We start from the raw sequence: 24,875 nt of genomic DNA, 5'->3' as shown, positions 1-24,875 counted from the left end.
TAGATAGCTGAATTCCGTTGGTCCATTGCATATCTAAGGTTACAAATCAAGGAGTGACAACCTTCATTTAAAACATACCTTAAGGTTTTATTTACTCATAATACATATATCCACTTCCTTTTACTTATCATTATAGGGTAGCTATAAGGATGTTTGGGTTTTTCTTTTCTCTTTTTTTCCATGAGGTCATTGTTTATACTCTTGGTAGAGCATATATAAAATCCTGTTCTTCCTGATATTCGTCAGACCGTGTCCCTTACTGGAAACGTTGCTGTTGGATTTGGTGAAGGTCAGTGCCTTTTTTGATATATTATATTATATTATATTATATTATATTATATTATATTATATTATATTATATTATATTATATTATATTATATTATATTGATTTACATTGTTATAAATTAATTGATATCAATTTGCTATAAAAATGGCCTTTTTTGGTTTTAGATGAATATACAGTTTGTCCTCCTGGTTTTGGGGGTGAATCTTCAGGCTGTAACTGCATACCGTAATGGACTGGTTAGTGGTGCGTGTTCATCTATGATTCCTGGACATAATGGGACTAACGTTTCACCATTAGACCCTCCATATACTGTCACCTCAGATGTCTTAAACTACACTGATGGGCAGGTGATCACAGGTTAGTAATGGGGTCTGTAAAAACATATATATGGTAACAATTACAATAATGTTCCTTTTTTTGGAACAAACAATGAACTGTACATGTATTACAGTATTTATTAATCTTCGTTAACATTAGTTAACGAAAACAAAGTCATTCATTGTTAATTTCTGTTAATTTACTGTGTATTAACAAATAAACACCATAAAGTAGCATTTTAATTATGCATTTAGTACATTTTTATCTATGATTAATACATTGTATACAAGTATTGTTCATTCTTAGTTCATGTTAGCACATACATTAACTAGTGTGACCATATACTGTAAATTAATTTTATTTACAGAAAGTACAAAATCAGTGTCTGGAAATATATGGTTTTAGAGCCTTTCTATATAATAACAGTTGTTGCTATACATTTTTACACTGAAATTTAATAAGCTATTCTCCTTTTATTTAATTACTTATTTATTAATTATACTTTTTTTGATTAGTGACACTGCAAGGAAATGACACTGGATTTAAGGGCTTTCTTCTTCAGGCCAGAAATGGGATGGGACCAGTAGGAACTTTTACAATCCTTGGAGACAATTCTCAATTACTCAACTGTGGAACGGAGGTAAGATATTTATTAAAAGTTTTCATTGTACTAACTATTGTAATGTGCATTGCTATAAAATCCTGTGTTCAAACCTCTTCAAACCAGAGTTCTTTCCAATATTCAGCAGTTCATTTCACATTCGTATTCAAATTTGGCTGAAGTTGTTGGGTATCGAGGACCACTTCCAATTTGGAGCTTGTTCCGAATTTACAGGACGCTTCGATTCAATCAATTCTGCAGTGATGTGCAGGACTGCTTAAAGTTGAATGGATAGTTCACCAAAAAAAAAAAAAAAAAAAAAAAAGATTTGCTTATCATTTACTTCAAACCTTTATCAGTTTTTCTCTTTTGTTTAAAACAAAATAATATATTTTGAAGAATACTGGAAAACAGTAGCCAGGAGTCAAACTCTACAAAGTGAGCTAAAGAGTAAACTGACCATGCCAGAAAAGTAAATAGGTGAGGGAAACGTATTTGATTACAAATAAAAACTTTGTTAAGCTGTTCTGTGTTATTTATCTGGTGTTGTACAGATAAATAAGTAGCCAGCCTGGTGAAAGGGGTGGTTCTTTTTTTTTTCTCAAAAAGTGGATTTTTGCAGTTATTCGACTCATTTTCTACGTAATTATGAGGTTGATACTGCGTTTTAGGTCACACTTTTTGATGTACCAAAACATTTTCTAAAGATTTAGAATAAAGAAATATGATTACAAGGCTACATATATTTAAAATACAAATTCATTACATTACATCACTGGGGTAAAAAAATAAGAATCTTTTAAAGTTTTAAATAAATAACTGTAGCCAATTGTCAGTTATTAGGCAAATAACAAACTGACGAGCGCATTCAACTTTCCTCAGTCAGAATTTGGGCATTTGAATTATAAAAAATGTATAATAATGATAATAACGTAGAGATTTACCATTGTTCTAGTCTCTCTTGTAAAAAAGTAAATTTGAAAAATTATGGATAACAACAATAGCCAAATAAGTATTATAAGTAGCTTTAAAATGGGCCATGTCTTTAAATGGTCATGTCTTTCTTGTGTTAGACAATTTTGTGCTGTAACGCACAGTACTGCAGCATTGCGTGTCGTCACGTTCATTTACTCAAGCATTCTCAGTAGCCACATCTGTGTTTAATATTTTTGTTTTGCAAAGCTAAATACGTATTTGACAGCAAAATTAGATTTTTGAAATGTGCTTCATTCTCATACACCTAAATTAGTTCGTTTTGATGTGCTAAAATATTTGTTTAACACATTTATAAACATAAAAGCATACACGCATGTTAAAACTGTAAAGCAAAATAAAGTTTGTATAGGGCTATACATTTGAAATAAAAGACATCAATTATCTATAATTGAGTTAGTTAATGCACATCCTTCATAAAGCATGTTTAATTGATCTTTAAATATTTTTTTTCTTGTAAATTCTAAAAATTGCATCAGTTTTTGCAGTATTAGATTAAAATATCAGAAAGCCAATATCTGCTCAAAGACCTCATCAGAGAAGTGGTTGAAAGTTGAAAGAAATGCATTTAAATGCTTGGTGTGATCAGTAATGTGTTTCCTTTGTCCACATGTGATCATATACAGTAGATGAAAACGCATCTTAATACCAGTGTGAACAGGGCGTAAATGTGTGAGTTTTTTTTTTTTTTTTACTACATTAGAATCGAAACTGGCAATCAAAATAGATAAGTGGAATTGATTATATTTAAATGAGACCCAGCCCTAAAAATATACCCCCAGTAAATATCATTAGTGCGAAAGGGACCAACAGTTGTTGGGTTCAGAAACGGTGGTCAAATTAGTTTTCGCAGTTTCATAAATATGTAGGCTGAAGCATGTATTTCCAATGAGCCTGTGCTGAGATATTATGTTTCAGTTGTTGTTTATTAATATGACATTACCAAGTATTGGTCTAGCACTAATAATACAGCATTTTTGTAACGATTTTCGGAGTTCCATTTGAACTTTCTACAAGTAAAGAACATTGTAGTCAACATTGTTGTCATGTACAGTACTGTAAACATATCTGTATATCGGATCCATGAATCAGGTCTTAAAGTGACAGCATTCAAATATACTGCTTTCTCTGTGTAAAGATTTTGTTGTTGTTGTCTGTTGTTGTTGCAAACACACAAGTTCTATGTATAGTAACAGCACCTTTTTCAAATTTTGACACGTAACTTAAGGGGATAGTTCAGCCAAAAATGAAAATTCTGTCACTGTTTACTCACCCTTTACTTGTTCCAAACCATTATTTTTGTTTTGTTGTTTGTTTGTTGTTCTTTTGACCACAATATACTGAATAATGTTTGAAACCTGTAATCATTGATGCCTGTAGTATTTGCTTTCCTACTATGGAAGTCAATAGTTACAGGTTTCAAACTTTATTTATTAAATCTGCCTTAGAATAAACTGCTTTGGAACAAGTAAAGGGTGAGTAAACAATGACAAAACTTTCATTGTTGGGTAACCTATCCATTTAATTTCATGTTCAAAATTCACAATTTATTATTAACAAAATACACTATTAAATACTTCATTTAACACAAACCACGCACACAAAAACACAACAGTAACAAGACAATACACACTCTGCTTTCCATTATTCACCTTAACATAAAGCAACATTTGGTAAACTATATTTTTATATTTCAGGGCTCAGCAGTCAGTCATAACTCAAGTATATTAAAATCAACAGTTGTGGCTCAGTGGAATGCTCCTAACAGTAACAACACGGATATTCGGTTCAGGTAAAATATAGTTCACTTTTCTTCAGACTGTTATCCTAATATTCCCTTTGATTTACATTTACAATATTTGTTGTAATAGCAGTTGTTATTTTCTTAAGTCACTCAGTTTGATGCATTTATTAAAACATGTTATTAATGTTTCGTTCAGCTAAAAAAGTATCCAAATCAGACCAAATGTTTTTTGTATGTAAACTTACCGGCTGGTTATATATTTTGTTAATGAACAGTATAGATGTAAGTGTACATATGTGGCGATCCATTACACATTGAGGTCGCATTATTTTTTAGTAATTTACTGGAGTGTAGTGCAATGGAACTGTATTGACATTGTCAAGATTTTAGCTGTGTTTTTCTGCTGTCTCTAAATGAACTTAATGCTTTTGCAGGGCAACTTTTGTCCAGAATTTCTCTGTCTATTGGGTTGGTGTTGAAAGTCGCCTTATTACATACCTGGCCTCAGATTCTCCAAATGCAACAGTCCTTCCACCAAATTCAACAGTCCTCCCACCAAATTCAACAGTCCTTCCACCGAATTCAACAGTCCTTCCACCGAATTCAACAGTCCTTCCACCGAATTCAACAGTCCTTCCTCCAAATTCAACAGTCCTTCCACCGAATTCAACAGTCCTTCCTCCAAATTCAACAATCCTTCCTCCAAATTCAACAGTCCTTCCACCGAATTCAACAGTCCTTCCACCGAGTTCAACAGTCCTTCCTCCAAATTCAACAGTCCTTCCACCGAATTCAACAGTTCTTCCTCCGAATTCAACAGTCCTTCCTCCAAATTCAACAGTCCTTCCACCAAGTTCAACAGTTTCCACAACCCAAACGACAGTTCTGTCACCAGCCACCACAAAACCCAACAGCAGTTCATCAGTGTCTGTCGCAGTGTGTCTTCTTCTTCTGCCTCTGCTGACAATAATTTGAAAACTGGAAAAATCTTTAATAAAAGACTTTATTATATTACTTTAAATGTGCCATTTAAAAAAATGAAAATCTGGACATAGGCATGACTGAATAATAAGACTTCAATACTTGCTAAAATTACATGCTGTGAGCCTCAAACACCAATGTTTCCCTTTTCTCATGTAAATCCTGTGAGTGTAAAATCTCCTGTGAGGTTAAAAAAAATGCATTCAGAACAAAAAACAAACTCTGACGCTCCACACAGGATCATTGATGTGCATGTCCCAGGTTGCATTTGATTGGCCACGATATTTCCTAGTGAGATTACAACAATGATATTTTTTCACTTAATTTTAAGTCTATCTAAGCTTATATTAAACATGCTATGTATGTAGCACTAGATATGTGTAACGAGTGAGGCAGAGAGACTAAAAAGGAGCAGTTTCGTGAAGCAGGCAGCAACCACAGAGCGTTCCCAGCTTGTCAGAACACAAAATACAGGATATACAGATTATAAATTTATTCAGTGCTAGTCTGAGGTCTGTTTTAATGTCTATTATGTTCATTTTAACTTGTGTATTGCAAAATTTGAAGTGTATATTTGTGATGAGGCAATGGACATATGTAAACTATTGAGTATAAGTGTTTAATGCATTTTTATGTATCACTCATATATCACTCAGCTTTTGTGAGTGCTCTCCTGAGTGAAAGAACTTCAAAACTTTACAACTTAACAAAAGTCATCTGTTTAGGTAGAGGTTAATATTAATTTCTGTGTGTGCGTTAAAGCGTTAAAATACAACTCTTAATACATCTCTGTCTGTCCCTTTTGTTAAGTTGTATTATAATTACGAGATAACTCAGGAGCAAACTAGGCTATTATGGTTCTTAGAAAAGCATCTTACTCATTTTTTCAGCTAGTCAGTTTGTTACTTTTTTTTTTTTGACAAATTAAGTGTGATTATTTTGGATATGTGTATTTCAGAGTACATCACAGTGTATGTAAGCAGGCGTTAGCTATGTTTCCATCCAAAGATGTGAATTAAATTTATGCGCAAAACTGAAATATCGCATAAAAGACATGCGAATAAAGGAGCGTTTCCATCCAAGTAGTCAAAGAGAACACAATCGACACTTTCTGATTAAATGGCGCCAAATATCAACAGTAAAAACAGAATTTGCTGTGGTAGGAGAAGCTGCATCAATCTTTTCTTTATTTAATAAATGACTTGCCCCTCAGAAGAAACTATGAACACAATGAACACGTAGTGGCTTTTGAAGGCATTAGACGCAGACCACAGACGCTCTTGACAGTTCTGGAGGTAATTAATAATATAATAACACTAATACTGAAATGGTTAAGGGGTCGATCACACTGAACGCGCTATTTGCATTGAGAGGCGCCTTTTTTTAATTAATTACTAATGGCCACGAGCATTTCGCGTGCTGCTTATGCGCGCCTCGCATTTTAACCACCTGCTGCGCCTAACGTTTTTGCAGTTGCATGCTGTGCGCTTGCAGTTAAAAAAAAAAAGTAAACTCTTAGCAGAAAAAGCATCTTACGTCAGTCGCGTCTTTTTCTACTCAGCTGTCATCCAATCCATCCTCTGCACTTCAATCACCGTCTGGTTCGGCTCAGCTGCCAAACCCGACCTCCGTAGACTACAGCGAATAGTCCGGACTGCTGAACGAATCACTGGCACAACCCTTCCTACACTTCAAGAACTGTACTCTTCCAGAGTGAGTAAAAGGGCTCGCAAAATCACTCTGGACGCCTCACACCCAGCACACTACCTGTTCAAACTGTTACCGTCTGGTCGGCGCTTCAGAGCACCAAGCACAAAAACAGCCAGACACAGGAAAAGTTTCTTTCCTCAGGCTGTCTACCTTATGAACAGTTAAATATTCCCCTACTGTGCAATAAATATGTGCAATACTTTCTCATTCGCACTTGTACACAGCACCTTATAACCTGTATATTTCTAACAATCTGTACATACAACTCAACATCCAGGTTTCTTCACTAACCGCATCTGTTTAATGTTCATCATTTTTTATTATTATTATTTTATTTTTTTCAGATTTATTTTGTGTTGTCACTTGTCACTTTATGTACACTGGAAGCTTCTGTAGCCAAAACAAATTCCTTGTGTGTGTGAAGCACACTTGGCAATAAAACTGATTCTGATTTTGATTCTGATTCTGATTCAGTCTCCAATCAAATGAAAGCAGAGGTGGGATTTTAGTTGAGTGACAGCAGTGTTTGTGTCGTCAAGACAACTATGGAGACTTTTGAAGATGGAGGAGACTTGTGGTTGCTGTTTTGAGTTATCAACAACAACACTCACACACAATACGCAGCTGATTCAGTCGATATAGCGACATAAAAAGTGCACTGCCCTTCTTTTTTTCTTTTCAACAAAAAAGGCAATGTGGTGCTCCTCGCGTTTTTGGAACGTAAAAGCACATTCAGTGTGATCGACCCCTAAGGTGTTTTAGAATGACTAAAACAACATTTCAGGTGTTTTACAATGTGCTCAGCCTGCTGGTTTGTCCTTTCACACACGCTTTTTATCCTCACATGATCTCTCTCAAAATCACATGACTATTTTTAATGTTCATACTGGAATTAGTTCGGTAAAAGTGTTTCCGTCGTAGTTTATGCACATCTTTTCTTATCAAATAAAAAGCTTATTCTAAGTTATGCGCATACGTTTTTTTATGTGGATTTACAAAATGTATGTGCATCTTGGCGTTTCCATCAACCGCTTTTTAATGCGCATATCCAAAATGTGCATAAAAATAGGTGGATGGAAACATAGCTAATGACAAGATGGAGTGTCAGTGCAGAGCTCATTAATATTCACAACCATTCAAAATATGGTCAAAAGTGAGCTTGTCATTCACTCTCAGAAATAAAGGTACAAGAGCTGTCACTACCTTTTTGAAAGGTACATATTTGTACATAAAGGTCTTTATTAATACCTTAAGGGTACATATTAGTTCATTATTAATACCTCAAGGGTATATATTAGTACCTAAGAAGTACAAAATAGTACCTCTTAAAAATTTTAGGGACTAATATATACCTTTCAGGTACCAATATATACCCTTTAAGTACAAATATGTACCTTTCAAAAAGGTACCACCCCAGTGACAGCTCTTGTACCTTTATTTCTGCGAGTGTTCTAGGGGTAATTCTTGCGGTTATAAATGAGCATATAAAACCATTTCTGGTGAATGTTTGAACTTACATAAAGGTCAGATTACATGATTTTTATTGTTGGTTACAAAAGTCAGCTAGATTATGAGAATTTTTTTCTTTCTTGATATTTCTTGACTTGTCGTGGGTAACAAATGTGCCAGACTACACGTTCCTTCAAAATCAGTCATCTCGTGATGTCTACAATGAGCGTTATTTCCCAAAGTAGTCCAAGTGTTGCTATAACATTATTTCTTTTCTTATTAATTTCATTGTTTTTTTATTTTATATCTTATGTCAATCTCAGTAAACACTCATTCTTACTAATAACTAATAACTACATTATTTAAGGGCATTCCTTATGACATGGATAGGATCAAACTTATGATTCCTTTTTAATATTAAGATATTTTCTTTGAAATCTAAAAGTATATTTTCCTGCCAGGGTTGCTTATTAAACACGCCCTCGACTGAATTTGCCATGAGTGAGATGGAGAAAATGCACATTAGCAGCAGCAGCAAGGAAAAATCTGATGTTCAAGACATAATAACATATTTAAAAATTGCAAATAAATAACTGCAATCATAAAATCCTTTTTTATTTTCGAAAAAAAAAAATCATCCACCCGTATAGTTTAGGCGAGGGGCTCAAACAAAAATATAATTTCAATATTTTTTTGAAAAAAAATATCTTTTTGAAACGAATTTCTTGGCAAATTTGTGTGATCTGACCGGGCTTAAGCTCCATTCCCAGATATCAGAGAACATTCATTTATTTGTTTTCTTTTCGGCTTAGTCCCTTTATTAATCCGGGGTCGCCACAGCGGAATGAACCGCCACCTTATCCAGCACGTTTCACGCGGCGGATGCCCTTCCAGCTGCAACCTATCCCTAGGAAACATCCATACACACTCATTCACTCACATACACTACGGACAATTTAGCCTACCCAATTCACCTGTACCACATGTCTTTGGACTGTGGGGGAAACTGGAGCACCCGGAGGAAACCCACACAAACGCAGGGAGAACATGCAAACTCCACACAGAAACGGTAACTGACCCAGCCGGGGCTCGGACCTGCAACTTTCTTGCTGTGAGGCGACAGCACTATACTACGCCACTGCGGCATCCATATCAGAGAACAATTTAACTCAATTTAATTCGTGCAGTATATGGCACCTTTAAATTTTATATTGGGCTTGGTTAAAATATGGACAAATTCAACAGTTGGGTTCGAGTTAAGGTAAAAAAATATATATACTAAAAAATAACAGCAGTTGGGTTTGTCTATATTTTACACAAATTGGATGTTTTAGTGTAATTAAAGGTACAGTATTTTAGAGTGTATAAAACAAGTCAAATATCTGTTGAAACAAAGCTGAAACAACCAATTTCCATGATTAAAATATGGTTTAAAATGCATAAAAAAAAAATTTTCACATGGTAGTATAAGTAATATTTCTTTTTATACTGTAGCTATTCTAACACTAAATGTCATTGTTCTGTCATATTTATATAAACTGTATATAATAAAACTTGAATGAAATAAATGGATTTGTGTCATCTCATATCTTGACGGTTTAATACTCAAAGCATGAAATTGAATGCAGATTTTGTTTACAGTATGGAAAAAACACACTGCAAAAACAGATGTCAAAACCACTTTAGTTTTATTTTTTCTTCTAAAGCAAAAGTGGACACAAATACAAACAAGAACAAACTTTGTACATATATCATACGCCATGTCTGTGAGTTTGTGTGTGTGTGTGAGCAGTACAGTACACAGGAGGAGTGTTTGTCTGTATGATCAGTAGACCCACGGCTCCTCTGCTGTCCAGTTACAGGAGCTGCCTTTATGAGGTCCCGCAGGACCACCAGAGGTCCAGTGCCCTTCTGATTTAGCACCGTTCTTTATTGAGGGGTGACTGCCAGCGTTGGGTAGGTTCTGGGTTCAGTGCGTCCAGTATGTATAGGAGGGACAGTCATCATTGGCTCTTGTTCCTGCAGGACAGACAGCAGGCCTTCCTGTAGTACCAGTGAGTGCACAGCTTCACCCGCAGCACCAGGGCACAGTTAGCAGTCGGTTTATCCTGACACGCATCATCAGCTGCGGGAAAATGAGAAACATTTTTAAAAGATATTCAAAAGTGTCATTATAATTGTGTTTACTTCTATTCGTAAAGAATATAATCAGTTGTTCCTGTGTGAAAGCATAGGCATTCATTATTTACAAAATATATATTTTGTTTCAATAAGTGCTGATATTTTGAACATTCTAGTCATCAAAGAATGCTACAAAGTAAACATGTTGAGAATTACACGTTTTAAAATGTCACAGTTTCCACAAAGCTATGAAGCAGAAAAGATTTTTTTTTTTAACATTGATAATACTGACTAACTCCCATGGTTATTTATTTTGCAGTTGATATTTAGCCACACCATGTAAAGTTTATTTATAAACTAATTTCAAGAGGATCACGTGCTTATGATTGCTTGCAGCTGGTCCCGCATTATTCAATTTATGATTCACCAATCAGACGATACCTAAGCCACTATAAATACCCTAAGTTCCATATAACACTATAAATACCCTAAGCTCCATAACGAAGCCATCTTCGTTATGAAGAATCCCCCCTTCCACCCCTACTCCTCCTCCTTTCCTAGATGGGTGGCACAGTGGCCCAGTGGTTAGCACTGTTGCCTCACAGCAAGAATGTCACTGGTTCTAGTCTTTACCAAGCCAGCCGATGTTTCTGTGCGGAGTTTACATGTTCTCCCCATGCTCACGTGGGTTTCCCCCGGGTTCCCTGGTTTCCTCCCACCATCAAAAAACATGCAACTTAAATTGACTAATCAAAATCGGCACCATAGACATGCTCCTAGTAAGTAGATATCTCTTAAGAGCAATCACTATCTGTTCATTAGCTACTACAGCAGGGGAGTTTTTGAGATCTACCTGAGCTCAAACTCCCCTCTCGCCTTGCAAACGGGAGGGAGCCCCGGGCTCGAGGAGCTTATGAGCTCAGGACTCTCTCCCGGGACAGCATGCCAAACAAGCTTTATAATCAATCATCAGCTAAGTGTGAACTCTTGAAGTTGGTTTTTTGTACCTCTAATTTTTACGAAGTGAGTAGTTTGCCCAATACTTAACCCCCAACCTGCAGGACCAGGACATACACAACGGACAATTTAGCGTACCCAATTTACCTATAGCGCATGTATTTGGACTGTGGGAGAAACCGGAGCACCCGGAGAAAACCCACGCAAACACAGGGAGAATATGCAATCTCCACACAAAAATGCCAGCTGACCCAGCCGGGGCTCGAACCAGCGACCTTCTTGCTGTGAGGTGACAGCAATACCCACTGCGCCACTGCACTGTCCAGGGCATACTGTGTTTCAGTATAAAATATTCTACTTACTTAGATGTTTATAACTGATATTCATTAATAGCAAATACTTCCTTAGTTGTTTGTTTTTTTAGAATAAGGTTTGCCTCATCAGACTCTAGCTTGCCACCCTAACACTGATAATTATAAGAATTATTAGTCTACGTTAAATCAAAATGTGCAATGTTCATTTACTACCGCATATTGTGATTCTTAATGTAAACTATTTGAGCAAGTTAATCCACTGAAAAACACAATTTGTTTTGGTAATCTTTAATCAAAGCTCCACATTTGGAGTCGAGTTTCTTCTTTGTTCAGGCTGTCCGCGGGGTCTTAAAAAGTATTAAAAGTTGATAAATCAATTATGAGAAAATTAAGGTCCTTAAAACGCATTAAAAAGTCTTAATTGCGTGTTTACAAGGTCTTAAATTTTGTTCAAGCATTGCCCAAAGTGTTTGACTCCAAAACAGCATAAATATATTTATTTATTTTTTATATTAATATTAACAATGGCGTGCTCGATCCACGCGGTTGGTTCAGGCCGGGGCGCGTCTGGCCAGGCTCCTCTGTCTGTCTGGGTGATGTCATGTTATTTGCGACAAATGCGAGAAGGTGATGTGACACTCTCCACATGTAGTGAAACCATAGAGCGAAACAGACAGCAAAATGGGAAAATGTAAGTTTGTGTACTCATGGTTAAAGAAAGTAGGGATGGCTGACGTAAAACTGACGTTTCGACACAGTGTCGAGATCCCGAAGCGCAAGTGTGTTTCGAAACACTGCACCGAAGCATGATCCAAAACACCTGGTCACGTGACTAAAGCGATTCAAATTATCAGGCATTTCAGAAGCGTTTCAAGACCTGGCGAATCTGCATTTGACTGACAGAGTCACTCAAACTTCCATCTCATATGGCCTAGTGGACTGCGTGTGTGTGCATGTTGTCATTATGCTTCAAATAACTTTTGGGTTCGAATCCCGACTTGCACAAATACTCAGAAATCATGATTTTATTTATTTTAATCATGTTACTGTTTTATGGTATAGTCTAGATAGGATACAGCTGCTGATAATATTTTTACAGTACTGTGATGGTTGTGTTTAGGTTTTGGGTAGACATTAATAAAATACAATGGGAAATTTATTGAATAATATAAATGATTCCTGTTAACTTTTGGCCACAACCGTCTCTGTGAATAAATATATCTTGCTTTGGTCATAACACGGGGTTGTTGCTAGATCAAAGTGTTTATTCAGATGTCAGACCAATGTTGAAACAAAACGATACAAGATTAAAGCATTTCAAACTGATATTAAAGCATTTCAAAATAGCTGTACCAGCCTGGATTTAAATCCACTATCGCTCTATGGTAATCAGGAACCCTAACCACTCCACTAAATCACTTGAACGTTTGAACATACAAAGGGGGTTTAATACCTCAATTTGCTAAAGCTGTTGCAGTGCAATACATAAAATGACCACTAGGTGTCACCGTAAAGTGGGGTTTCGAAATGTTTCGAAGCTTCGACACATTTGCTTTAATGGTTCAGGGCGTACTCACACTATGTACAGTTTCCTTGAACCGGGCCAAAGCATGCTTGTCCCCCCTCCCGTCTACCCCAACGGCCCGCACTCACATTACATTCGGGCCTAGGCACGCTTACATCATCAATGATGCGCTGTTCAGTAAGCGCTTTCACTCAGCACAGTGGAGTTTTCTTCAGGTATATCGTCGTTTAAGTCATTTGATATGCAGCGACACGCAGTCTAATATTTCGCCGAACAGATCAGCCACTTTTGACGCTCATAAACAATCATAAAGTCCTCGTGCTGCAGGAATTATGAGGTTTACTGAAGGTGCGGAGCTTTCGTGCAGTGAGAGGTTTGCGTCTTTAATAAACTACGACAGTTTGCGTTCATTGAACAGTAAGAATGATTAATAAACGCATATGAAACAGTCTCTTAAAAGTCACGTCTCGCTTTCAGTTTCGGGCTTTGCCGCGCTTTGCACTCACACACAAGCGTAACGTGCCAAAGCTCAAATGAACCAGGCTCTGGCACACCTCTTCCAACCAGGCCAGGGCCGGCCAAGTGAACCGTGTCTGAGCCCGATTCAGAGCACTCACTTCTCAAACATTCCGGGAAACGGGCCTGGGCACGGTTCGGATAGCATAGTGTGAGTAGGCCCTCAGTGTTTCATGAAGCCTCGCTTTGCCCACCACTAGAAGAAAGATGAGTTTAAACCATGGCTGAAGCCTGTCGCTGAAAACAACCGTGTAATTTATTCTTTCAAGGTTTGTTTCTTATGCTTCATTGATTTATTTAACTACAACTGTTTATCAAGTTAAACGTTTGATACTGATTACAACCTGAAGTGGCGATGAGGTACTAAAATGTTATCAGAAGGTCTTTAAAAAGTCCTAAAAAAAGTATTGAATTACCTTTAGGATTCCTGCATATACCCTGTTGTTGATGTCAGTTTGATGGCTTCAGCCATAACACACACACAGTTTTAATTTACCATAACTTCTGTTAAGCTACTTTGACACAATCTACATTGTAAAAGCACTAGAGAAATAATCATGAACTGAAATGAATTGATAATATTCTTAACCATGCCCCTCTTACCATTCGTTTGTTATGAGGCAATATTGATCTGAAAATCCCACTTCCTAGTAAATATTCCATTTCAGTTGGAAGCACGTCAACACATTGAAATAAAAGTCTCATCAACTTCTGTCTTTTCTAGTTCTAGTTTTTTGCGGTTGTGTGATCACTGAATCCAATGCAAAATCAACAAAAATAATAATACTCGCGGATAAAGCGCGAGTGATTTACATGCAAAGTTGATGCAAATATGTATTAGACAGCCATACTTATGGTTAATCAGCTATACTGTAGATCACATATACATTTCCCATTAATTGTATTTTATTAATGTCTTCCCCTACCCCAACCCTAAACCCAACCGTCACAGTAATGTAAAAACAGATCAGGATCTGGAGTCTTCTCTATTAGTATAGCTGATTAACCATGTGGGTGGATTATAATAGCCTTCTGAGCCTACCAGTAAGCACACATGGCGACTACTGGCCCATATCTATCAGCTGATAATCACTGATAACACCCATTCAATCACCCAAGTGATAACATTCGAAGCAGGTGATAATATGCAAACAGCAACACTCATGATCTGTTGTTATGTTACCAACACAAACCCTGATCTTATCCTTTATTAAACATAACGAAATCTCCCTGAATCTCAGAGCACACCTGGAATTTTTAAAAGCCTGTAGCTGATAACACTTTACTTGAAAGGTGTTATCATAAGACTGTTATGACACATTTATAAACATGACATGACATATGTGGTTAATTGGAAGCAGATTTAAGTATGCATTTGACAACTGTTAAGTGTGATTCGCTTAGTTAAGTCATTTTAAATGCAAAAGATGACACTGTTGGTGACAACCTGACATAAACAAATACATCACAACATGTCTCTGTTTTGACTTCTTGACATTACCAAGAAAACTAAATCTGTCAGTGTCTTTGTCATGACAACTTAAAAAAACAATATGAAATGAAGAATATTAACACTGAATGTTATTTTAATGACATAGTCGATATCTACTGCTGTATCTGAGGTCAAGAAAAATATCAATGACGCTATTATTAAAATGACAAAAAAAAATTGACAACTTTAATGAGATTTTTAAAAAATGGCATTCCGTTTGTTACCCTGAAAAAAGTGATCAGAAAATTATTCATGACCATTAAAATGGCTGCATAAAAATTATGACAGTTTTATGACAAGTTATGTAGTCTTGGTAATGTCAAGCTGTCATGACAAAAACAAAGTTGTAATGACAAAGGCATCTCAAAAAATGTCATCTTTCCATTTAAAATGACATAACTGAATGAAAGACACTTAATGACAGTTGTCATAATTATGCAAAAAATCTGCCATGTCATTATTATAAAGCTGTCATCATAACCATCTTATTAACATATATTACATTTAAATTAATATGCTCATCATAAATTCAAGTAATGTATAATAAATGCATAAATATTCATTTCAATTAAATATTAATACATTTTTTACAATTGTTTCCTATGTTAAAATACCAGTTTAAGCCCTTAGCATTCCTGGATTCCTGTAACTACTAGCTCATGGGCGGAATGCTGGAATGCTAGTGGGTTAATAGTAGTGAAAACTCTAAATAAGTATATAAATGATAAAGTTCAATATATATTTAAAGGGCACCTATGGTGAAAAATCTACTTTTCAAGCTGTTTGGACAGAAATGTCGCGCATTAACATAGTCACGTGTATAATCATATCAACAAGAGAGGATGAGCACAAAGCAGCTAGGAAGAAAAGGTGTGTTCAGTTCGCTAGAGTCATCGATCATCATCAAACGTGATCAAGAGTGAGTTTCACAAGTTTAAAATGTTTTAAAACAGAGCATGTGTGTAATGAATTACAGCGATTCACTTCAGATTCACTTAATCAGCACAGCCGCATGTCAGAACAATTATAAAGGAAGACGCTTCAATCGCGGTTTGTGGACGTTAAATCGGGTTTATTTTGTACATTGACATGACAGATAACCATACAGCAGTGGTTATTACCAGTATCATGTCACATATGCGTGCAAAACGCATGCTCTCTCTCTCTCTCTCTCTCTCGGTCTCTCTCTCTCTGTGTGTGTGTGTCTGCGTGTCTGAGCTATGTGTGTGTGTATGTGTCTGCGCTATGTGTATGTGTCCTTGCTGTGTGTGTGCGTGAACTTTGTAATGACATTGTGTGTGACTCATTGCTGTAACTCCACAAAAAATGCATCAAATACTGATTATTAAGGTTCTTACTGTAGTATTTCTCACAAACATTACGTGAGATTTGCTTCCTGAGGCAGCGATTGGGGCTGGGGCTGCGATTGCTGACAGGCACGTGGGAACGGTGGGCGGGGAGGACTAGCCTTAAAGGGCCAGTACAAAAAAACAGCAAAAACATTTTCATTCAAATACCTATAATAAATAATCTGATGGGTGTTTTGAGCTGAAACACTTTACAGACACATTCTGGGGACACCAAAGACTTATATTAAATATGAAAAAAGGGGTAACCTATGTGCCCTTTAAGTATTTGTGATGTTGAAATCATTGGAATAATTGTAGAAAAAGAATATTTGAAATGTCCATATTTACATTTTTTAATGTGTAAACCCAAACAGAGAAACTTAATGAATAAGTAAATTAACTTTTGATAAATAACAATTCATTTTAAAAAATATTTAAAAAATACATTTGCTCTACTAAGAGCAGGAGTTTAACGAAGCAGCGTTTTATTTTTTTGTTTAGGTGTTCTCTTTTTTTAATGTTTTTATTAGATAGGAAAGTAAGAATATTAAATAAGAGTAAGGAATAAGAAACACTTTTTTGCCACAAGACAATTGCCCATACAGGGATTGTCTATTTGACAACAAATAGAACACCGTGGACTGTTTGCTAAACCTGTTAAAAATTCTTGGAAATGGTTTGAGTTTGTTTTTTCAATTTCATTTGATAGCACTAGTGTCTTAGCCCTGACACACTCCACTTTTATAAGGCAAATTTAGAGAAGTGCTTTACGCAGTATTGGAACATCTGCGAGTGCAGGTTTGTACCACGTTCTCCACTACTAAATCTCTGGCCAAGTCCAAAAACACAAAGCTGCCTGCCAAGCTGACGACATGCATGATGCACTTGCCCTGCGAAGATTAAAAACAACAAAGCATTAATCTGGTCTAAATTTCACTGGAATTAGCTTGTGTTGTGCCAAGATAGATCTACATGTGCTTTTAATCTAACCAAGTGTTTTAACACACACTCGTTTCTGTGTTTCATTAGAAGGTACAGCGTAAACTGCTTACAACTGGCACGAACAAACAACAGCCATGCCAGGCTGCGTCCTGACAGCATCTTTCTAAATAAAGATAGAGTGGATTTTACTTGGGAAAAGTCTGCAGTGGGTATGGAAGCGTCAGTCTGTTGGCATCAGGGGTGGGTGGGTGGTAAGACCACAATTTTATTTTGTGGTATGAGTAATTTCATTTTGAGGTGATAATATACTTTGCAACATAATAAGTAAACTTAAAAACATCAGAAATGAAGAAGACTTCACTAGAGCTGTGGTGAAATTTGTTTTGAGAAATTATTTATAAATTAATCCGTCACTACTTTCTCTTGAATGAACTCTTGAGATTTCGCAGGCATAATTTTTTTTCACCACAGCCCGAGATTTTTCAATTTGGACCTTGTTAAATATAGTAGGGATGAAAAATGTTGCATGTTTGCTAATAAGTTCAAACTCCTTTGGGCTGAGCTGATGCCAGTATATCTTTGCTCTTTGTGTGTTTTTGAGAAGTGATCATTTACAGGCTAGTTTAAAGAGTCAGCTTTGAGTTTTTTATTCCTATAAATGTTACCTTCTTCTAATAAATCTCTCAGATTTTATGACCCAAATTGATGCTATGTTTCTATATAGATAAAATATTTTAGTATAACACAGCAGCCCTTGATTTAATTGTGTATTTTGGGTGTCACGGTGGCGCAGTGGGTGGCACGAACACCTCACAGCAAGAAGGTCGCTGGTTCGACTATAGGAGAATTGGGTAAGCTAAATTGTCCATAGTGTATGTGTATGAATGAGAGTCTATTAATGTTTCCCAGTGATGGGTTGCAGCTGAAAGGACATTCGCTGCGAAAAACATATGCTGGATAAGTTGGCGGTTCATTCCCTTATGTGGCGACTACAGATTAGTAAAGGGACTAGGCTGAAAAGAAAATAAATGAATGAATGAATGTTTGTGTATTTTACTATCAGTTTCCAAGTCTAAGGTTTAAGAGCCCCATGTGAATCAGTCATGTTATTGGACATGCATTGGGACCTCGGGGAGGCTGTTAGCGCTACACAAGTGAATGAACTTACTGAGGGACATAGGACACCGAGTTATTCTGTACTCACATTCGCAGTTTCAAGTTGGTAATCCAAAACAATTCAACTAAGGCTACATCTACACTAATCCGGATATATTTTTTTGTCTAAAAACGCTCCATATCCTAACTATCGTTTTCAAATCTTTTTCGTCATCCATACTAAAATGACAGAGAAAATATGTGTTTTTAAATGCAAATGCATCAGTATGGACATGACCTAAGTCACAGGTATCTCACCTCCGTGAATTCACCTTAGATTGCTGACCTGATCTGACCACAATCGCTGCCGCTGAATATCCTTCGCTGTATACTAACATGCACCTCTCAAAATATGTAACAAGACATTGTGTAGTTAGCCACACCCACTTGTTTACATGTCACTGTTTACAGGGAATAAAAAATAAATTGGGGTAATGATATATACCCAGGGCTATATTTGGTTTAGCAGTACCTGGTGGTTCAGTGGTGCAAGGCTGAACTTCACAGCTCTGTCTGGCCTCTGGTCTCAGTGTTGTATCACAGCTGTGGCCGAGCTCTTCTCCTTGATAACACTTCACCTCTCGTACCCGCACTCCAATCCCACACGTCTTACTGCACTGCATGACAAACACACAAACACAAAGATTTCAATTAACCATTATCAACATATACTGTATATATATATATATATATATATATATATATATATATATATATATATATATATATATATATATATATATATATATATATATATATATATATATATATATATATATATATATATATGTTCTGTCTGTTTCTCCAATCTGATTGGCTGATAGACATGAGATATTAAAGTAATACCAGCACTCGTACAGCCCACACAAGTGGCAAGCAGAGGACGACAGTTATTGCAGCTGTTGGACAATATAATGTACTTTGGAGGCTTTGTTAGGAGAGAATGTAGTTGTTTAGACTGCAACTGCAGTTTATTTATAAGGATAGTGATTATTTTAAATATTCATTATTTCTGAGATTCAGTGCATTAGCGAACAGTCTGCCATACTGAACAGAGTGAAGACGGTCAAGGTTCCAGAATAGGTAAGTGACAGTGATTGCTCTGCTCTGGATTTTTCATGGTTAATTATTGTGGATTATTGTTAATTATACAGGATTATGCCATCGAACTGTTGTATAAACGCAATATCACATGAGTAGCAGTGCAATATGGCTGTATATAGTCACTAGTGGAACACTAAAACACTTCAACAGTTTGCATATGTGCCTCCCACATGTTAAGGTTCCAAAAGTAATTGGACAGAATAATAATCACAAATCAAACTTTTACTTTTTAATACTTAGTTGCAAACCCGATGTAGTCAATTACAGCCTGAAGTCTAGACTCCATAGACATCCCCAGACACTGGGTTTCATTCCTGGTGATGCTGTGCCGGGCCTCTACAGCAACTGTCTTCAGTTCTTGCTTGTTCTTGGGGCATTTTACTTTCAGTTTTGTCTTCAGCATATGAAATGCAAGCACAATCAGGTTCAGGACAGGTGATTAACTTGGCCATTACTTGACATTCCACTTCTTTCCCTTCAAAAACTCTTTGGTTGCTTTTAAAGTATGCTCTGGGTCATTTGTCAGCAATCACATCACCAATAAATACAAGACAACCAGTTCCATTTACAGCCATACATGCCCACGCCATCTCACTTTTACCGCCATGCTTCACTGCTTAGGATCATGAGCAGTTTCCTTCTCCAAACGCTTCTCTTCCCATCACTCTGGTACAAGTTGATCTTGGTCTCATCTGTCCATAGGATGTTGTTCCAGCAATGTGAAGGCATTTTCAGAACTCTAATCTGGCCTTCCTGTTTTTAAGGCTCACAAATAGTTTACATCTTGTGGTGAACCCTCTGTATTCACTCTGGTGTAGTCATCTCTTGATTGTTGACTTTGACACACATACACCAACCTCCTGGAGAGTGTTCTTGATCTGGCTAACTGTTGTGTAGGGTGTTTTCTTCACCAAGGAAAGAATTCTTCAGTCGTCCACCACAGTTGTTTTCGTGGTCTTCTGGGTCTTTTGATGTTGCTGATCTTACTGGTGTGTTCTGTCTTTTTAAGAATGTTCCGAACAGTTGTTTTGGCTACTCCTAATGCTTTTGCAATCTCTTTGATGGGTTTGTTTTGTTTTTTCAGCCTAATGATGGCTTGCTTGACTGACAGTGACAGCTCTTTGGATCTCATCTTGAGAGTTGACAGTAACAGATTACAAATTCAAATAACGCAGTTGAAATGATCTCTGGATCCTTTATCTGCTCATTGTAATTGGGATAATGAGGGAATAACACACACCTGGCCATGGAACAGCTGAGAAGCCAATTGTCCAATTACTTTTGGACCCTTAACAAGTGGGAGGCACATATGCAAACTATTGTAATTCCTACAGCGTTGACCTGATTTGGATGCAAATACCCTCAAATTATAGCTGACAGTCTGCAGTTAAAGCACATCTTGTTTGTTTCATTTCAAACCCATTATACGGTGTATAATGGGTTTGCTACATACAGTGTATAGAGCCAAAAATGTTAGAATTGTATCAATGTCCATATATTTATGCAGTGGTTCTCAAACTTTTAAACCAGCGACCCCCAATGTAAGATCGTCAAGAAATCGCGACCCCCCACTACCAAAGCATATACAAACAATAAAAATAGCTTTTTTTTTAAGCTGTTCTCAATATTTTAACTATATTTACTATAGATTACAGGGCTCGAAATTAACATTTTTGCTTGGTAGTACTGGTGCTCCTAGGCGCACGTACCAGCCAAAATTTAGTGGCTCCCACCAATTATCGCTATGTTACTACAAGTTTTTTAAACAGATTTATTGCATTTGAAATCAACACTAATCAAAACTAACAAGCAAATATATATATATATATATATATATATATATATATATATATATATATATATATATATATGCATGCGTGACGAAAATATGTCTCAATGAAATCCCGTTATCACAAGAAAATACATTTTTATAACATAGAGTGACCGAAAGATATCACGGACGGACCTATCACCGGCCTTGCACGCACTGCTTGACATGAATTCATTAATGAATCTGTTAACGATAACTGCTGTGTTCTCACGGGTGGTGTCTGATATTGCACAGATGCTTTTGACATATACCTTATTATTTGCATATGACATTTTAATAGCAATAGCGGTCTTTTCATGAGCTGCAATATTAGTTTTGGCGATGGTGTACGTGGTGTTAAATTTTACATATTGCTGCCACTTGTACGGCTGACAGCGTCTGGCGATTAAATGAAGGATTAAACAGAACCTCTCGTGATTAAAATGTGTAGATGTGGCAAACAGTTACCTGAAAATTCCGTCCCACAGACTTTACAGTGAATGCTTTAGTTATTTTCGTAGCGGACATAGCCAATGGAAGTCTTTTATCTACTCTTCAATAAGTGTAGATGGTGGATTAACATTCACTACGTGATCAGTAATCAGATGTGCCATTATTTGTAGCTTTAGGTGTTTCTAAGACAAAATCTGTCAGTGTTGTTTTCATTCTCTCATCTTCAGCGCTTTATATTTTCGTGGTTGTAGCTCCTTTCATCTAAAGACAGGAGGTGTTGACTGAGTGATTGACAGCTGATTTTAACCAATCATTCGTGTTCTGTTCTTAGAGCAGTGGGCCAATAAGAGGGGCGCGAAGGCGGGGCAAGCGTTAAAGGCTTTGTTTACAGCGGCAAGATGACATGACAAGTTTTAAACTGTTCCTGAGCGCTGCGTTTCAAGTACAGAGATGCATTCTGCCTGAATGTGTCCTAAATACATTATGAATCAGTAATATATTTTTAAAAATCTGAAAATATTAGCTTTCACTTGTAATACTGAAAAATATTTATTATAATCACTGAAAATTACACAATTTTTAAATCACTCTCGAGACCCCTTGAAATTATTCTGCGACCCCCGCAGGGGTCGCGACCCCCAGTTTGAGAACCACTGTATTTATGGACCTAACTGTATATGATATCCAAACATGAACTTTTATGTCATAATTGCATATAATGCCATATATCAGATTTTATATGTTTATATATATATATATTTTATATGTTTATATATATATATATATATATTTATAGTTTATATGGGCTATGTTGTATTTACACATTACATATTAACTACAGTGTGACTGTACAGTACGTCACTGTATTGTGTCAACATCCCAATGAACTGTTCACACATAGCACAAAGTGTATTTGTACATGAATTTTGAAGTACATAAAACATTCAATATGAAAACCAGGTACACCATTTAAACTGTAGTAACCACTGCTAACCTGGGACCAGGATGTGGTGAACCACTTGGAGCAGGGTCTCTCAAAGCAAGCCGCAGTGTCTGCGGGTCTGAGGGCTCTGTCACACATCCGCTCGGGAAACTCCTTAAACACACCAGCCTCCAGCCCTGCACAAACCACCTGACGCGTCTTCATCCCACGGCCACACGTAGAGTTACACTGCTCAACACAAAATACTAGTTATAATTTATTACCCGTTACATGCATATTCACTCAAATTAAAATGATCAGCACAAACATCAGAAAGTTGGAAAGAAAGATCTCTGAACTTTATTAATCAGCTACACTTTTCTATGACCAACAATCTTTAATATAAACAAAATCTACTGCCTGACAAATAAAAAAAATAAATAATGCAAGCAGGTCGCTAAATGTTAGCCAAAATCAAAATACCAGTTTAACCAGTGGAAAAGTACAACTTATTGGCTTAAAGATATCAGCCTAATTTTGTTATTGGACTGAAAACAAAAACAATTTAAAAATAGCATTTATCATCCAATAATAATATGGCTGTCGATACACTGTTCATCCCAGATATTCATAAAAGTTTTATTTGATATTCTAATTTTGTTATTTAATATGTTAAATTTACAAAACAGCCATTTACGCAAAAATGCTATTAAAAACATGACATGGAGGCAGTGCAATAAGGTTAAGTAGCTCTGTTTACTTAAGTCATTTTTTGAGTGTCATGTCATAGATGAAACACTGGAAAATATTTAAGCAGAATGGAAAACATGTGCCACCTCATTCACTGCAAACAAACTACTTATTTTGTATCTTGTTTGTACACTACAAAAAATAATTTTCTTACAAAAAACACTTAAATCAAGAAGCATTTTCTAGACAAGCAAAACATATTGTCTTTTTTTAAGAAATAATATTGCAAAATTAAGTTTTTCCTTAAAACAAGCAAAATAATCTGCCAATGGGGTAAGCAAAATAATCTTATGTCAAAAAGAAAAACAAAATTATTTTGCTAACCCCATTGGCAGATTATTTTGCTTGTTTTTTTTTTTTTTTTTACAAAAATCGGACTTTATATTGCCATATTATTTCTGAAAAATAGACAATACGTTTTGCTTGCCTAAAAAATGCTTCTTGATATACGAATTTTTTGATATTTGGACTAGAAACAAGACAAAAAATTTTTTATTGCTGAGTAGTCCAGATATCCAAAAATGTTTCAACCTTAAAAAGTTTTCAACCTCAAAGTTTTTCCTTAAATCAAGCAAAATAATCTCGTTTGGACATTCGTTGGGACATTATTTTGCTTTCCTCTTTGGCAGATTAATTTGCTTATTTTAAGGAAAAACTTAATTTTGGCATATTATTTCTTAAAACAATACAAAATTTTTTGCTTCTCTAGAAAATGCTTTTATATTTAAGATTTTAAGATATTTGGACTAGAAACAAGACAAAAATCTAAGTAAGAAAATACTTTTTTTGTAGTGTTGTTCATAAACTGCAGCATACAGTAAATGAACATCTCACCTGTTCCCACTCCTGCTCCACCCAGTGAGCGGGGCAGTTTTTGTCTCCGCATGGATGCACCGCCAGTGGCTTCAGCTCTGGATCACATTGACCATCAGAAATCACCTTCCCATTGCTGTTCTTACACACCACATACCGTCTCATCCTGCCCTCTCCACACGGCCCTGAGCACTTAGAGAGGGACAAAAAACACACACATGATGTCATGTTTAATGTACAAATGAAAGTGTCAAGCTTCTATGTGATATTTGGCAGGATGTTTTCTGAAACGCACCGGGCCCCAGTCAGAGACGGTCCACCTGCGGTCACAGGGCGGCCCCTCACACTCCCTCTGGCTGACCGGTCTGGTGGACTCATTGCAAAGTCTGGCCTCCATTGAACAGCGCACATCACGACTCCTCACTCCTCGACCGCCGCACCGTGCAGAACACTATCAGAAATAAAACATTACATTACTTACTATTGGCTTTATAAGCTACATAACCTGTAAAAACAACGTGCAATGACTGGGCACTTATTATAGGCTGGACACAGAATTCAGGAACACT

General features: G+C 36.4%; 2 protein-coding genes across 3 annotated transcripts in view; one reads left to right on the top strand and one right to left on the bottom strand.

Moving 5' to 3' along the window:
• Positions 1–187: 187 nt before the first annotated feature.
• Positions 188–5,805, top strand: si:ch73-14h1.2 (putative ferric-chelate reductase 1). The gene is made up of 5 exons (XM_056474046.1): positions 188–289; positions 452–644; positions 1,121–1,245; positions 3,897–3,991; positions 4,378–5,805. The coding sequence occupies exons 2-5, from the start codon at positions 452–454 to the stop codon at positions 4,916–4,918; spliced, it is 954 nt and encodes a 317-aa protein (XP_056330021.1). The 5' UTR covers positions 188–289; the 3' UTR covers positions 4,919–5,805.
• Positions 5,806–9,754: 3,949 nt separating this feature from the next.
• Positions 9,755–24,875, bottom strand: part of si:ch211-267e7.3 (ADAMTS-like protein 2) — a 65,068-nt gene continuing 49,947 nt past the window's right edge. For both annotated transcript variants that reach the window (XM_056473921.1, XM_056473929.1), the window contains exons 14-18: positions 24,602–24,757; positions 24,328–24,498; positions 22,816–22,992; positions 18,927–19,071; positions 9,755–10,208 (exon numbers count right to left, since the gene is read on the bottom strand). In XM_056473921.1, the coding sequence (XP_056329896.1) occupies positions 10,087–10,208; positions 18,927–19,071; positions 22,816–22,992; positions 24,328–24,498; positions 24,602–24,757 (771 nt within the window). In that variant the 3' untranslated portion in view covers positions 9,755–10,086. The remainder of the gene's footprint in view (positions 10,209–18,926; positions 19,072–22,815; positions 22,993–24,327; positions 24,499–24,601; positions 24,758–24,875) is intronic.

This window comes from Danio aesculapii, chromosome 2, assembly GCF_903798145.1.
Source record: "Danio aesculapii chromosome 2, fDanAes4.1, whole genome shotgun sequence".
NCBI classification, from domain to species: Eukaryota; Metazoa; Chordata; class Actinopteri; order Cypriniformes; family Danionidae; genus Danio; species Danio aesculapii.
Note: the sequence above shows the minus strand (reverse complement) of the source record. Positions and strands in the feature narration are given on the sequence as shown.